Raw genomic sequence first — 17327 nt, forward strand, 5'->3', positions numbered from 1 at the left:
CTTTGACTCCTTATTTCAAACGCCAATTGGATTTGTTTGTCTAATTGGGTTAACAGTTGTGGTTCGTGATATGGGACTGTGGGAGAAACATTTCTCCTTCTTTTATCTCGTTTGTGAAAAACATCCCTAGACTGTGAATGCGTTCACATAGTGTTTTTTTGAAAACTAACAAAGACCAGTGTGTGAAAATATTTCTTAGCCAGGCATATCAGTAAAAACACACCTGCAAAAAGAAATGTTTTTTCCCCGCTTACATTTCTGTGTGTATGTGAAAGTCTGGTTAACTCCCTGTCTGCATGAGTTTAAATACGTGTGTATATATATATATATATATATATATATATATATATATATATATATATATATATATATATAAATATATCTCTTATAAAAATATATATATATTTATATATAATATTTTTTTTTTTTTTATATTGCAGGAGTACACACAACATTGATGGCATTAAGTATACCTTGTATGAAACCTATTTAAATGGTGAGAAACATGATTGAATTAAGTAATAAACATTTGTTTAAGCACAATACTGTTAGAGTCTCATACTTAGGATATTTCTCAAACATTAGGCCTGTATTATTAAAATAGTGTGCTTTCACAAGGAAGCATGAAGTGTATTAGTTTGTGTATACCAGTTTATATAGTACTATATATATATATATATATATATATATATATATATATATATATATATATATATATATATATATATATACACACATATATACATACATATATACATATATATATACACATATATACATATATATATACACATATATACATATATATATACACATATATACATATATATATACACATATATACATATATATATATACACATATATACATATATATATATATACACACTCAAACACTCACACTCACACTCACTCAGTGTGTGTGTGTGTGTGTGTGTGTGTGTGTGTGTGTGTGTGTATATATATTATTATACATTCTGAGATGTTATAGAAACGAACACACAACTGATTAAAGGACAAAATTACAATGGCCAAGCAAGGCAAAGGTAAGTAATAATTTACACATAATCCTGCTGTACACGTACAAGAAAGATGTTTGCACTTACTTAGGTGTTTTAATAATTGCATGTGACTAATATGCATATGCAATTCTTACATCAATTAACACACCCAAATGCAATGTTTTGCTGCAAAGTCAATGGCAGCTTCTCTAAACTTAGCAACTGGCTCCTGGTGGACCATTACTGAACAGACGATTACAACATAAATATTTATAACACAATTAATTATGAGTGTTAACATTTCCAAAACTTCACGTGTACAAGAACATAGTTGAAAGTTTGGAAACAACACAGTCTTCAGCATACATACAATAGTAATTAGATAATCTGAAGTCAACAAAACAAGGCCAAAGACATATTTTCTGAATTATAACATTTATTTTTTTTGTTCCTTTTGCGAGCGAGTAACAGGCCTGCTTGTTGTCTCTTGAATTTTCCTTTTTCTTTTGCCACCAACTTTAGGCACAACAGAGCCACTTTGAGTGGCCTCTGGCACTTCACGGGCAGGGCTTGTGGCCAGTGACTGTTCACCTACGGGGCTTGTGGCCAGTGACTCACCTACAGGGCTTGTGGCCAGTGACTCACCTACAGGGCTTTTGGGCAGTGATTCACCTACAGGGCTTTTGGGCAGCGATTCACCTACAGGGCTTTTGGGCAGCGACTCACCTACAGGGCTTTTGGGCAGCGACTCACCTACAGGGCTTTTGGGCAGCGATTCACCTACAGGGCTTTTGGGTAGTGACTGTTCACGGACAGGGCTTGTGCCCAGTGACACATGTGAGCAAGTTGGTAGACACTGCACAAGTGATGGTTGGTCTGTTTCATGTGTGTCTTTTGTTGTTTTTGACCAAAAACTGGTCAGTAGTAACTGCTTGTATTTTGTTTTTGTGGGCTCCTTTGTAGGTGTCAGCTGCTGATTTTGTACAGATGGCAGTGGTAGTATGTCGTCAGGAACCTGCACAGCAATCTCTGCTACTTGACCGGTAACATTTGGGCCTGGTGAATGTATATCAGATGAATGTGGTGAAAACTGACCTGCATGAACAGATCCTGGCTGGGAGGTGTTGAATTGTGGTACATTAGTCATTCTCCAGTAATTAGCTTGTGTTTGCTGAACAACTAATGCTTCGAATGAGGTGTTGATTTTTTGCAACTGTTTAGGCACTTCAATGAAGACTCTGTGGAGATGTGCCAATTGTGATACTGTTTCTTCCTGCAGTCCAATCATCCTTTCCAGCACTGTCATCATGTCTGAATGGCGACGATTTTCTGCGTCCACTATTTTTCCCTCTGAAGCTACAATTGCATCGTATGTGGAAGTTGATGGACGATTTGGCGGTACAACAGTTTCTATTGGCACCTCTTCATGGTCACATGATTGTATTTCAGTCTCTTCTGTGGCGTCATCCTCATCATACTCATCATCCTCATCACCATGATGTTCTAAAAAGAAATGTACACATTATTAAATGGCATGTTAATGTATGCTGTGTTACTATGTAATTGTACTATGTCCTAAGTAACACCTAACATGTTAGCATACGTTTTATAACCTCATTAAAAACTACCTTGACTTACGAATAATGTTTGGACTCAGTATGAAATATGAATGAATGAAAAGTTGCTCTAAACTCAGAAGTCCTACATGATAATTAACATCACTAACACAATACATGTTGCCTTACACTTAATTTTCACTGACACTAAGTAATCCTATTTAAAGAAGATGTGCAAAACAAATAATGCACATGACAACATAACATATAGAAGAGCACATATTATATGGCCAGCAAATGATACACTCACCTTCTAGTAGTGTTGAGCTGGCTGACCCAGGTGAAGACACTTGTTCCATCTCAGGTGACACATGTCCTCCAGGGGCAACTATATATAACAATAACATAAGTTTTACATTTACATGTGTAAATATTGAACAAACACTTATTGTATGTTCTGTATTTATGATTAACTAACAACATCAGTTCCTTAACCGAAAATGTGTGTGAAAGTGAACATAAATAGTTGTAATAACACTGTACATGCCTGTGTACTTAGAATTTTTGAGTTCCCTAACATACAACATACTATGTTTCTGCAGTAATGCGTGAGGATAAATAGATTAAATGAGTACATAAAAATCATATGTTGTGTAGTGATATCAGTATCATAATGTACATAACTATCATGAGATGACCATTCACAATGGTTATCATGAAGGTGGTCATATTGCAAAAAGTGTTGTTTTTGGTAGAGGATATGTGTGGTACATTAATCGAAGATGTGGCACACCTGAATGTGGCTGTGACTCAACAAGACAACACATGCAGTGTGTGATAATGTGTCTTTCATAGTAGTTCAACTATAGATATGAGTGAACTAATGTGTGACGTACGCTTTGATAAGTAATGAGTTGTTGGGGCATTTAGTAGCTAGAGTTAAGCTTTCAAATGAGTGTGATTAACTTCAGTTGTGCTATTCAGGTTGTAAGAAAGGTATTTCCTTCCCCAAAAAGCCTAATCAGCCACACCTTTCAATGACTTGAAACAGGTGCAAATGGTGTGAACTAAGTTGACCGTGAAATGAGGCTGTAATTAGTGTGTGTGCTGAACCCCACCCCCTCTGTTGAAGTGTATGCTGTGATGAGATATTAATTGCAGCTGCTTTAACACAATGGTAGATGAGCTAAGTAGTCATCTGCAGTGTTTAAGTTATGAAAACAATGACATAACATATGATACGTGTGCCTCATTATGCTGTCTGTATATGACATAAAGCAAAAATGGACCTTTTCATAAGCAACTATAGATGTGTTAGTGCCAGTGATGTTTGTAGGCCGTTACATGCAATTTCTTTGATGCATGCTTAAAATAGGCAGTAATGTCATGTTTGTCGGAGTAAAATCAATAAAATACACAATAATATGATACATATTTCTGTTCTGTACCTGTAGCTACTAATAATTTCTCATGAACATGTGTTACACGTGTACTACCCTGTTGTTCCCCATCTTCGCCCACCATCAATTGCTTCCACTGCAGCTATGCATTTTGGGAATTCACATGTAAATGAGCATGCAATGGCACGTGCTATATTAGTTACTGCTTTTAGTAGGACTACTACATATATGTCTATTTTGAGATATATATATACAGAATCAGACATATACATATATAGATGCAGGTATGCTTATATTGTGAAGACAGTATAAAAAGCAGTGTAAATATGCAAAATAAGTGTAAGCAACGACACGCCTAGTACAGTAATATTTATCACCTGCTGGAAATTGTGACGGATAAATTCCAATGTCACGGTCACCAGCCAAGCCTTCCACGACGACGGTAAGTAATTTTGGCCGAAGCAGCTCCTCCAATGGAGTCAATATGAGACGTTGTGGTGTGGGCCCACCTCCAGTGCCAGTAGCATGCACGCGTTGGTCTTGTATTTTCTTTTTCAATTTGGACCTAATATCATCAAATCTTTTCCGACAATGATACTTGTCCCTGACACTATTCCCACAGGCATTGACACCAATGACTATTGTGTCCCACATTTCTTTTTTGCTTGCTGCACTTGTCCGCCCTTGAAAAACATATAAAAGATATGAGGTAAATTAATAATAATATAAGCACCAGTTTCCTACACTGCTAGCTGTTCCAAGAGATAGCAAACATGCTGTTTTATGTGTAATATGTGCAGCACATGAGCATTCACTACTAAACCTATACATGTAAGCAAGGTTGCATTCATATTGTATGCAGTTCTGGCAAATTGACCGGCTGTGTTTATTTGTCCTTGTAAGGCATGATAAAAAGCTGTGTTTCCACACTAATGAACATAGAAAGATATTGTGTACCCATATTTGCATATGAACAAAACTCAGATGACCTAGGATCACATGTATTTGAATAATAAATGTAAAGTTACACTTACCTACTAAATGTCCATAGAGACTGTCATAGTGCTCCAGAATGCCAGTGACAAGAGCCCTATTTTCCTGGTCATTGAAGCGAGGATTACGTGGCTTCTCCACACGTTTTTTCCGAGCAGGTTTAGGGTCAGAGCTTGGCTGGTGCTGACTGGACTCTCCTTCTTCCAATGGAAGAGCCTCCAAAAGCTGGCCACCAGCAAGCACGCCACCACCAGACACCCCATCAGCAACTGCGCCACCAGCAGCACTCCCAGCACCAGCACTCCCACTCCTAGCACCAGCACTCCCACTCCTAGCACCAGCACTCACACTCCTAGCACCAGCACTCACACTCCTAGCACCAGCACTCCCAGCACCAGCACTCCCACTCACAGCAACAGCACTCCCACTCCCAGCACCAGCACTCCCACTCACAGCAACAGCACTCCCACTCCCAACAACAGCACTCCCACTCCCAACAACAGCACTCCCACTCCCAGCAACACCACTCGGTGCACCAGCAACATCACTCCCCTGAACAGAACGTTCACTCCGACGCGTACTCGCACGAGTAGCACTCCCACTCCCACCAGCATCACTCTTCCCACGCTTTGCGGGCATACTTCCAGCACTCACAAAAAACAGACAAGAAATGTACAGGCAATCACACGACCCACTTCCACATATAAAACAAGACAAAGATGTAAACAAAACAACAAAGGACAAAGCTCACCCAATACACAACAAGTCTCTCAGTCAATATGCAAATGTTCAATCGTCCAGCTCTGTGCGTCTCTCTCTCTCTCTCACTCCCAACAACACAGAGAATGATTAGCAGTACACGTTGCCTTTAAATATGGCGCGCAATCAAAAACATGCTTGTTTCGCCTGATTCAGCAAGATTTGTGATTGTGCAACCTAACAGCACCCCGCCACGCACGCCGATACACCTGTGTGTGATCGGCTCATCATCGTGAGAGTGGGCGGATTTGTTTTCTGGTTGATTTTGAATGTATTCGGCACTTACTGCATACGGAGAGGGAAAAACGCCAATAACATGACTAATCGATAAGCTTGCCGATTTCACATAATCGTCGCTTACTGCATGAGGCCCCTAGTGTTTGAGTTATAGAGTTCGGCTGACAATCCCATATTTTGTTGCAAACACATTGGATGGGGGACTGGTCTTTCGCTTCCAAAAACGGGCTATAGAGCAACGTGGGGTGTTAAAAATATGGTTAATTAGTTTAGATTGGAGATGACTTGAGTTGGTGATTGAAGCGCCCAGAATCAAAAGAAGAGGGTCTTTAGGAATTTGAAGACCAAGTAAATCTTCCATCAAATGGAGGATTTTATCCCATAGGGATTTAATCTTGGGACATTTCCAACCAGATTTGCAAGATGGAACTCGGGTTACTACTGTACACCGCCGCCAATATAGGGGACAGACATCGGGATAGATTGAGTGTTATTTAACAGGGGTCACATACCACCGGTATAGAATCTTGTAATATTTTCTTTTCTGCTGCCTCCCAAGGGCCTTCCAGTCATCTATTTCTATTAGGGTGTTTAAGTCTATTTCCCACGCTAATATATATTTATATTTTTCTGGTTCTCTTGGAATATGACGTATTGCGTGGTATAGTTCGGAGGTGACTCCTTCACTTAGGGATTCAGAATTACACCAGGATTCAAACAGGGTCATCACTAAAGGTATACCCTTCTTATATTTGGTTTGAATGAGCTGTCTGATTTGTAAGTAATTATAAAGTTCAACATTTGGTATTGAGAATATTGATTGTAAAGTAGGGAATTACTTGATGGTACCTGTATCCATCACATCTTTTACCCTAGTAATGCTTTGTTGGATCCAAAGATTTGGGCGGTTTCGATTGTACTCTGGCGAGAAAGTGGATTTAGAGATAGGGGGTACATCATAGAAAAAGGGTCCGTTAAATTATTTTTACATTTAAGAGCATCCCATAAATTGCATGAAAAGGCTAGAATAGGGTTACTATTTACAGTATAACTTGTGATCTAGATTTTTTCTCTATCCAAAGTATATTTTGTAACTCCTCATGGAAGTAAATTAGATCCTCTAGTTCTACCCATCTCTTTTCCCTTTGATCACTCTGCCGGCTACTGTAATTAGATGCCCTAAATGAGCAGCTTTATATTACCTCTATTTCTGGGAGAGCTAAACCACTTTCCGTTTCGGGGCGATATAAAATGTTTCTCTTGTCTCTCGGCTTTTTGTTTTGCCAGATAATGCGGTTAATTTATTCTGAAGTATTTGTAACTCTTTTTCTAGACTTTTAACCGGAAGAGTATGGAAAAAACAAAGAACCCTAGGAAGAACATTAATTTTAATTGGTGTAATCCTGCCAAACCCGGATATCAGATATGGTTCCCAATTAGAGAGATCTTTGAAGATCTACTTGAAGAGTGGGACATAGTTATCTTTATAGAGTGAAGGAAAACCTTAATTTCCTCACCTAGGCTTCAGAACCGAAAGGAACCTATCCTCTGCCAAAGGATCTGAAGGCCTTGTGACTGGATACACCATCTGCACCATTTTGCAGCAGACTTCCCCGGGAAGCTTTCACGCCCTGCCACTGTTATCTTCGATCTTTGATGAACTTTCAGGCCTGGTAGATGAAAGAAATGAAACGTAACGCAAGCCAGGTTTCAAATCCTTTGTCTCAATTTATTACTCATAGGGTAATGACTTTTATACAGAAAAAAGAAGATATTGGTTAGAGGCGTAACATAGGCGTAACATAGGCGTAACATAGGCGTATCCTAGGTGTGTCTTGGGCGTAGCTTTAATTAGAGGCGTGATTTAGGGCAGGACATATTAGTGGCATGATTTTTGGGACGTGTCTTTCCCAATACAAGCAATGTCTGAATACATAGCTTATTCATTGTCTGTTATCAAAAGAGATCTTGAATCTTTAGCAACTAATTATACTATTTTGCTTCTTGCAGAGAACCATTCTATTATATTCTAACTACAACAGCAGGAAATTGACAACACAAAAGTATCTTAGCAATATCCTGAGCAGGAAGAAAAGAAATTTAATTTAGCAGAAACTGAGTGCATTTAGGAATTATATTTCAGCAAAAGGCTGACTACAGAATCTTAACTATTATAACCAGACAAAATGGAAGCTTAACACAAGTGTAGATTCTGGCCTGACCTACTGGTCCTAACATAGAGCGTAACATCTTTTGTTTGGTGAATACTTAAATATTACATTTGTGGTGGGTCCCATTTAAAATTAAAATTGAGTTGATTAAGTTTACCTGTGTGGCTAGGTAAATTTAAGATAAAGGCAACAGATTTTGTATAGTATTTTGTATAGCGAAAATCGACCAAAAGAGGCCAGGGATTCAAACAAATTGGAGAGAGAAATTAAGGGCTTGGTGAGAGATAAAATAACATAATCCGCAAAGAGAGCAATTTTAAATTGTTGGTTAGCTACCAGGATTCCAGAGATATTGGGATTATTTCTAATTAAACAAGACAGCGGCTCGATAGATATGGCAAAGAGAAGTGGAGACAAAGGGCATCCCTATCGGGTTCCATTATATATGGGAAATGGAGAGGAGACAATGGCATTGGTCTTGACCATGGCTGAGGGAGAACTATAGAGAATCTTGATACTCTCTAGTATTTTCGAGCTGAATCCCATTGATTCTAGGGTGGCAAACATAACCTGCCAGTTAAGATGGTCAAAGGCCTTTTCGGCATCTAGAGCTAGTAGGAATGCTGGGGACTTAGAATGTTGCATTGTGTGTGTGAGGTTGATGATGCGTCTGGTATTATCTAAAGCTTGTCTTTCTTTAATAAAGCCAACCTGGTCCGGATGAATCACCTTTGGTAAAATTGGTGTAGCCCCCTGTAAACAGCACAGGCTATACCTATCTTCCTTGTACTGCGATAAGTTCTGTTAAGATCAGGCACCAGTAATCATCATGGGTTTTCCCCCTTCATAGCCCTATCCTGAGTGGTAGATGCAGGCCTGGACTCTGCTGCAGGCGTGAGCAAGAGGGGAGGTTCTGCTGACATCACGAGGGGCGGGGCTAGCTCTATATTTAGCAGCCAACTCCTGTGAGTAGAGTTAGTTGATAGTGATATCGAGAGTCTGGAGTTGCCAGTTAGTTATGCCGGGAGTATGCAGTTCAGTTAGTATGCCGTGAGTCGAAGAATCCTGCGGATCGGTCCGAGGAGGTGGAGGAGACCGTGGTCTCCCCTGCGCAGAGAGCAGGAGCCGAGAGGAGTGGAGAGATTCAGCTTCCTTAGTAGAGCTGATAGAAGTATAGACTTGGTGGACCAATGCCCTCACCCCACTGCCCAGGGTGATGGGGAGAATCCAAGACCCACCGCGATGCTAACCTCGGGGGTGGGCCACGGGGTATTGAAGCCCTAGCCCAGACCAACCTGTCGGAGGAGAGACTTGGAGGGAAGGAGAGGAGGAATTATCTATGTGGAAGGAGAGTGGCATAATAACAAGTCTTGCTGTTGTTGTTGCGGCTACTGGAAGCCACTACCGTTGGGAGATTGCTGATCTGTCAATAAAAGAGACTATCCGTTATTACCAAAGACTATCTGTGTGAATTGGAAGGTATCCCCCTGGGACCCAAGGGGTTCTTCTATACAGGTCCTGTCCCATATTCCTGGGAGTATAGAAGATGGAGGCGCTGCACCACTAAGAGATTATGGAGGCTACCACCCCAGAAGCCCGGTCCTGGCTCCCCCACAACATCGTGGGAAGCTCAGGCCCTCCTGTTCCTCACAGGTACGCACCACACCGCATGTAATCTGCCCTCATGCACCCTAGACACCACCATAGAGTCTGGGGGAAGGGGGGAAGCAGGGTTACATTGGATTGAGTCCGATCGCAATCATTTTGGCATATAACTTAATATCTGTATTTAAAAGAGATGTTGGACTATATTTGGAACAATTAAGAGGGTCTTTACCTTCTTTAGTGATTACTGCAATGGATGCTTGCAGCATTCAATTGGGAGGGGAGAGGGGGCTTGTCCTGTTAGGAGGTTATTGAACAATATGGTAAATTGGGGAATGAGAATTACAGCACATTTTTTATAGTAAAGATTGGGAAATCCATCCGGACCAGGAGCCTTTCCCCCCTTAAGAGATTGAATTGTGTCAGATATCTCCAGAGACATAATCAGAGATTCTAATGGTGGGACATCTTCGGGGGCGAGTTTCCTGAGATTAGATTGAGATAGAGATCAATCAAAGTCGATAGACAACCGAGATCCCAAACCCTCCCCTCGCCCCTCCGATACATTTTAAAGAGACGCATAGAAATCTCGGAACTCCAAACAAATCCTTTCAGGATCATAGGTTACATTGCCTCTTTTGGTATGGATGCCGTGGATTCTAGATGAATATTATTTAGCTTTCAGTTTATTTGCCAGCATCTTTTCTGCTTTATTTCTGTTATCGTCAAACTTTTGTTTTGCCCAGCGCATTGCCCTCTCAGCTTTAGAAGCAAGAAATTGGTTCAATTCACCTCTTTTATTTGTGATTTGGGAATACTGTATATTTGTTTTGTAGGGTTGTTCTTGTGAAGTGTTTCTAATTGGTCTATGTGTCAGATTATCAATTAGTTTTTTCTCCTCCTTTCTCTTCCAGAAGGATAAAGCTATCAGTTTGCCTCACATCACAGCCTTATGGGTTTCACAGATGGTGGAGGGGGGCATAACCGGTGTGGAATTGGTTTTGAAATATTGTACCAATTCCTTTGCTATTTCTGCTACTGTGTCTGAATTTGCTAACAAACATTCACTTAACATCCAGCGGCTAGGTTTTCTCTTTACATGTAAACGTTCTAATGATGTAAAAATTATAGAGTAATCAGACCACACTGAGGGCAAAATATCAGCTCTAGTGAGATTCCTACTCAAATGGTAATCTACAAAAACATAATCCATTCCAGAGTAACTGTTATGGGGGTGAGAGTAGAAAGAAAAATCTTTTGCCGATGGGTTAGGTTGTTTCCAGGAATCAACCAATCCCAAGCGCTTAGTTATTTCTCTCAAACTTTTAGACGAGTTGTTACAGGAAATGACTGGTGTGTTGGGTGCTGTCCTATCCATGGATCGGTTAAAGATGGCATTGAAATAATCACCCAAGATCAACATTCCTTGCCGGACACTCTCAATTGTTTTGGCCATGGTTTGGAAGAATTGATTTTCATTGATGTTAGGGGCATAAATATTGATAATAGTAACTTGAGAGGAGTTCAAAGTGCCCCCTACTATAATATATTTACCTAAACTATCCTTTTTTTTTTTTTATTATAAATTCTAGAGTAAAATTCAGGTCTTTATAAATGAGGAGGGACACTCCATTTTTTTTTATTGTGCCATGATGCTTTATATATTTGGGGATATATATTTTACTAAACAAAAGATGTTGGTCTTGCTGCCTCCGGTTATGTCCTGAAGAAGGACCAAGTCTCCTCACAACCTCTTGATTTCTGGAAGGGCTTTACTAGGTTTTTTTGTGGAGTTTAGACCTTTTGTATTTTGGGACAGGATATTAAGAGCCATCTGCATTAATATAATGTGGAACTTTACATTCAAACAGAGCACGGAAATCAATTTTAATTGGATGGGACTCAGTTGATAAGGAAGGAGGGCGGGAGACATAATGGGGATAATTTGATTCTATTAAACAAATTAAACAAAATATGATGGGGCCTACGAGGGAGGTGGGGGGAGGAGGAGGTAACATAGTGGGAGGAATATTTTGTAAGGCCTAGAAACCCAAATACTGTGGGGCCTGCAAAATGAAAGCTTAGTTGCGTGCAAAATATCCACACTCAGAGCCCTGTGAGGGTGAAGCATACATGGCTCAAGAGGGTCAGAAGAAAGACAAATGTATGTGAAAATGTAACATTGTAACATACAACAGTATGAACTTAAACATAATAACTGTTAGGGGGGCAACGCGAGGGGGGGGCACACAAATATGGCAACCCCATCTCCTAAATCATGCCGAGTAAACATATTAACCTCTCTGAGTCCAAACTGCTCCACGCAATAGAGGAACAGAGAGAGACTGACTTCCTTTCAGCAGCCATCTTAGGTTGGGCAATATATGGCCCGGTCTGTCTGCCATCTTGGTATTCAGACAGATCCCTTATATATCATCCATCAGGTTTTTAGGCTTTTGGGCCCTGTGGGCTCTGTAAGTTTGGAGTTGCTCCTCCGTTAGATCAGGGACCAGGGATGCGAATAGGTGTGAGAGTCAAGTATATCATTACTTACTGCCTCAGACACAGTTCTGATTCCTATGTTATTACGCCTTGATTTATTTTCAGCATCTTCCATATTTCCCTTGATTGAGCTGATTTGTGTTTGCAGCTTTAGAGTGAGTGGCCTCCATGTGCTCATCCATCTGTGTGATGTGGGATGAGATAGGGTTAATTTCTCCTTTTAGTCTCTGTGACACAGCATGAAGTGCTGATTTAATTTCTTAAAATATACCATTAATAAACACAGATAACACAAAAGAAAGTGCTTAGGCGCTATAAACCATAAAAATAAAAATACAACCAATATAAAAACTAAATAAAACATGTAACAATACACAATGTATACAGGGCAGCCAGGAACACTAGCAGAACAACACCAGAGAAAACACAAAGAACATATACAGACCAGCACCCAAAAAAGTCCAATAAGTCCCAAATAGAGTCCAAACAGATGGAGGGGGAGAGAATCCAAATGGTCCAATCACTGAAAGATCTCCAATCCGGGAGTCCATGACATAGGGATAGAAACAAAAGAAAATAATAGTGTAATACGTAATATTAAAATTGAACAAACAACATAAAACACTTAACAAGAGACATACACTAAACAAACAAGCTGAAAGTAAAATAACTATTTATTAAAACAAACGGAGCCTGCTGCAGCGGGTCATCAAGGGGTTAAAACCCAAAACCCTACTTACAGCAGGACTGGAATAACATGCGTGTGTGACCAAGTGAGGCAGACGCCGGCAGCGGTAAGGGTCCTCACGGGCTCCCCGATGTGTGGTATATGTCCCTCTGACTTCGGAGCACTCTCCAAGATGAATGCCGAGTAAGGGAAATCCACACACTCCTGCATACATGCAATACAGCCTCTCTCGCGATATCTCGATGATGCTGCTTCCTGCTTCACTTGACTGACACGTTCTCACAACCAGTGTTTCTCCAAGGCGCCGTGACCTCTGACCCTACGCGTTTCGTGACTGACGTCACTTCCTCAGGGAATCAGGGAATACGTATTACACTATTATTTTCTTTTGTTTCTGTCCCTATGTCACGGACCCCCGGATTGGAGATCTTTCAGTGATTGGACTATTTGAATTCTCTCCCCCTCCATCTGTTTGGACTCTATTTGGGACTTATTGGACTTTTTTGGGTGCTGGTCTGTATATGTTCTTAAAATATACCATGCCATATCCCTTCTTGAAAGAGGGGGGAGAGTACTCACCATCACATTTTATTTGAAGCTGAATTAGTTTTTTGTAGTTTAGGTACAAAGTAATTTTTCTTTCCTTAGGCTCCCACACCACTGACTAAGACTATAAGGACTATAAAGATATAAGTGTGATATAAGTATAGGCACAGGGAGTCTGACACACCTGCAAATAGTCAATGCTATAGGAAGTTCTGTTATTTTGCTATTCAGAGGTGGCATTACAGTATAAGGAAACTTAGCGGTTGTTTAAGGCTGCTGCAAGCTTTGTCTCTTCCCAAAAGTCTAGTTCTTTGAAATAAAAATCACGTCACTGAGATATAATTGGTGCTTGTGCCAGAGCCTTCAATGTTCATTTATTTGAGCCCTTGAGCCTGTCACTGTTTAATGTGAGGTGGGTGCCTGTGTAGCCCTAAATTAACTGCTTCAGTGCATAAGCAAGTATAACCCTTTTATCCCATCCCCCCCTAAGTGATCTGGGGGGGGGGGGGGTACTCTATTTCACTGGTTACTGGTGTAATGGTGTTGGAACCAGGCTGGTAACAGGAGGGCTGAGGTCTCCGCGGTGGTGTGGGGAGATCCAGGACAGGGACAGAGGGTGGGACAGGTTACCTTGCTCTCTGATGTCCTCTGTTGGTGCAGTGCCTCCAGCCAGTGAGGATCCTCTGGGGTCTTCAGAGGAGGGACCCTCACTGACACTCCTCATGCAGAGACAGAAAGCCACACAGCAATATCTTTTCTTGGCAGCTTTATTGCAGATATCAGCACAGCAGCACACAGCATAATACACAGCATTGTCTCTTTTGAATGCCTAGGCCCTGCTCAGCATTCTCTGCCATCCTGCTCTTAGCAGCATAATTCCCCTCCCTCCTTACCCAGGTGGGGGTAGGAGGGAGAGAACTCTTCTATGCCCTTCTCTCTCAGAACTCTCAGACTCAACTCCCACTTAACTAACTGGCTAACTGAGTAATTAATTTAGGAGGTGTGTCTCAATTGGAACATCTCAGGGGAGTGTCTCTAACTTTGAATCATTACAAGACAAAGCCAGATACAGATTGGCCCACACACAGCGTTCCAACCAATATCCACCCCTTTGATTGACAAACCTCAGGTTGCAAGGCCTGCCCTTGAATATGGCTACTTATTCAAGGCTGAATACACGAGCATAGAGCCCCTTTGGTGTTAACATATAACGCAAACATGTACAACACTTTTTGCTTGTATTTGTAGTGACAGGTGACATCGAAAGGCTTCAATCGCACATCTTCAATGCCGTGCATTAATAGCCTGTATCTGGTATTCTAGATAGCTGAGCACCATCTTCTGGTTGGTTTCTCTCACTGCATATTATTAAAAGGATGGATCTTGTACTATATGTACATACAGTATGAATTACAAAAACTGAAGTGTTTCTTACATCTAGCAAGTTAATCCTACATCAGGCTTTTACAGATTGCGATATATTTTAACTGACCATTTAATTTAATAGGCGGATTTGTACATGAATATTTATTCAGATTTACAAAGATGAGATTTATAGCATTTTGGAAACTACAGCCATGAAGAACTATGCCCTTATCCCTTAAAGCAGCAAACAGTGAAAGCCTATGGGCCTCATTCAGTAAGCGTCGATAAGTCACTTATCGACCACTTATCGGCCAAAATGCCTACTCATATTCAGTAAGCCTCGATAAGTGGGCGATAATGGCCTGTATGGCCGAAAAATCTTTTGAACAAAATCAAATCGCAGACTGAGCGGCGATAAGCCACTTTGACACTTTTCGGAATGTTCATAAACACGCGCGATTCTAGTAGCCGCGATTTGCCTATCGGCGCCTATTGCGGCCCTAAAATGGCGATTTTCTCCCCAAATCAAAACGCACCAGAAAGATGGCAGATTGGTGGGGAGATGCGGCGATAAGTCGGGACTTAGAAAAATGTTGGCTTTTTTCCAGCATAGGATTGATGTCGGGGTCTCCGGAGCTGATACACATTAATACCAGCACCGAAGACCCCCGGCATGAAGCCGATGCAGGAAAAATGCATTTACAGCCACCTCATTACCTTAGCGGCTAACCGCTAAGGCAATGAAGGGGTTAACCACCCGTGCAGGCTTATTGTGGGTAGCGTGGTTGGTTGAAAGGGGTATTTGGCCCTTGGAGGGTGTTTAGGCCTTGCAGGGGGAGGGGGGTTTGCGGGTAGACTTAACCCCTTCATTACCTTAGGTTAATACCGCTAAGGTAATGAAAGGGTTAACACAACCGCTACCCACCCGCAAGGTCTAAACACCCATCCTTGGGGCTAATACCCCCTTCACCCAACCCCGCTACACACAATAAAAACAATACACACACACACACAACAGCCCCAAAACCCACAATAAGGGACTACATCTCCCATGAGTCTCAGGTGCGCCCCACGTGATGCCAGGGAGCCAATAGGGCTGGAGCATCTCCCTGCAAGGAAAATAGATACATTGCGTGGGACTGTGATACGCAGTTCAGTTGGTGTTGGGAGCAGCTAAGGGAAGGAGGTAGCGTGCAGGAGTCAGTGACTCTCTGCACTAGGTCAGCAGCCCCTTAGGCCCCAAATAGCCCTAAGTCACTACAGCTGAGTATTGTAGGGACCGGCCCCAGTCAAGGACATTGCCCCTTACTATATAGAAAGTCCAGAATAGACACAGCCGACGCTGCGCGTACAGCCAGAGGTTTGGGCCTATACCGTTGCTGACATTGTAGAGGCCTTTCGGGTGGGATCGCCCCGGATGGTGGTTTCGGTGTTCTTCCATCCGCCGATCCTTTGTGAAGTTCCGTTGCAGGTCCGAGCACTGGAGTGCTCGGCAGGTAACTCCGTTCAGCAAGTGCACCAACGTTATTGCTTATTACTGTTACGGGACTAGTGACTGCGCAGTCATATATGTTTTCTCCCTCAAAGGGTGTGGACAGATTGTGTGGGGTTATGGACACGGGGTGGGATCACCCGGTGTAAGTGGAAGCGTTTTGCCAGACGCAGTATTCAGTGTCCCCGCAAAGGAGGGACACCTGTTGATTGTTGTTAATCGTTATAGATGCAGTAAAACCAGTTCTGTTTTGCCAAGGTTTGCTCCCTGTGATTATTTCCTATGAGGGCCTTTTCCCACTCCGTTGGGATCCCTCTCAGGTGGAGGCGTTGCACCACGAGACCGTAATATATGCATGTTCCCCAGGCTCCGCAGCGGAGACTTAGGTTCCTGAGAGCCACACAGGTTACACAGCACGGCAGTAGCGTAAGTATTCACAAGGAATACCCGTTACATTTGGAGGCGCTGCTGAGATATATCTGGGGTGCCTAGTAAAATTGTGTATAACTACCCAAGTTGCTGATTATGTTCTCCCCGTCCAGCCCGGAAGTCCATGCGTGGGCCTTCAAGGTCAGCGAACCCTCCAGTCATGTAGTAGCTGTAGGGAACGTTCCGTTCACAGCATCCGTTAGCAAAATACGCAACTCACTAGGGATACTGCTGGGTGTTAACACTTTGGAGCGAGCAGGCCCACAAGAATATGACCACACCTTTGAATGGAGTGCCATATTATTTACGGCAGGGCGCGAGATAAATCGGGACCATGTGCCACAGACTTTACAAGGCCCAGAGGCCCCGCCCGGAGGCTATTCAGTAGTATTTGCAGCCCTACCCGAAATCAGAGAGATATTCACCGCTAACTGCTCTTCCCCCACTGAACTGGTTGTGGATGAACCCCATATTAGCACGTGGCAGATGATAGCGCCTATCTCAAGTACCCCGCCCGCGTTTCTCGCCCATCCCGATTGACATTTTCCCCAAGTGCATTTGAGGGAGCCACTAGTTGGGCTCAG

The 17327-nt window shown here is 42.0% G+C and overlaps 1 protein-coding gene across 1 annotated transcript; it reads right to left on the minus strand.

Moving 5' to 3' along the window:
- Nucleotides 1–1806: 1806 nt before the first annotated feature.
- On the minus strand, nt 1807–4630 carry LOC142490740 (uncharacterized). The gene is made up of 4 exons (XM_075593156.1): nt 4334–4630; nt 2867–2944; nt 1863–2503; nt 1807–1818 (listed from the first exon to the last, which is right to left on the minus strand). The coding sequence occupies exons 1-4, from the start codon at nt 4608–4610 to the stop codon at nt 1807–1809; spliced, it is 1008 nt and encodes a 335-aa protein (XP_075449271.1). The 5' UTR covers nt 4611–4630.
- Nucleotides 4631–17327: the final 12697 nt, after the last annotated feature.

The sequence above is a fragment of the Ascaphus truei genome, chromosome 3 (assembly GCF_040206685.1).
Source record: "Ascaphus truei isolate aAscTru1 chromosome 3, aAscTru1.hap1, whole genome shotgun sequence".
Classification (NCBI taxonomy): domain Eukaryota; kingdom Metazoa; phylum Chordata; class Amphibia; order Anura; family Ascaphidae; genus Ascaphus; species Ascaphus truei.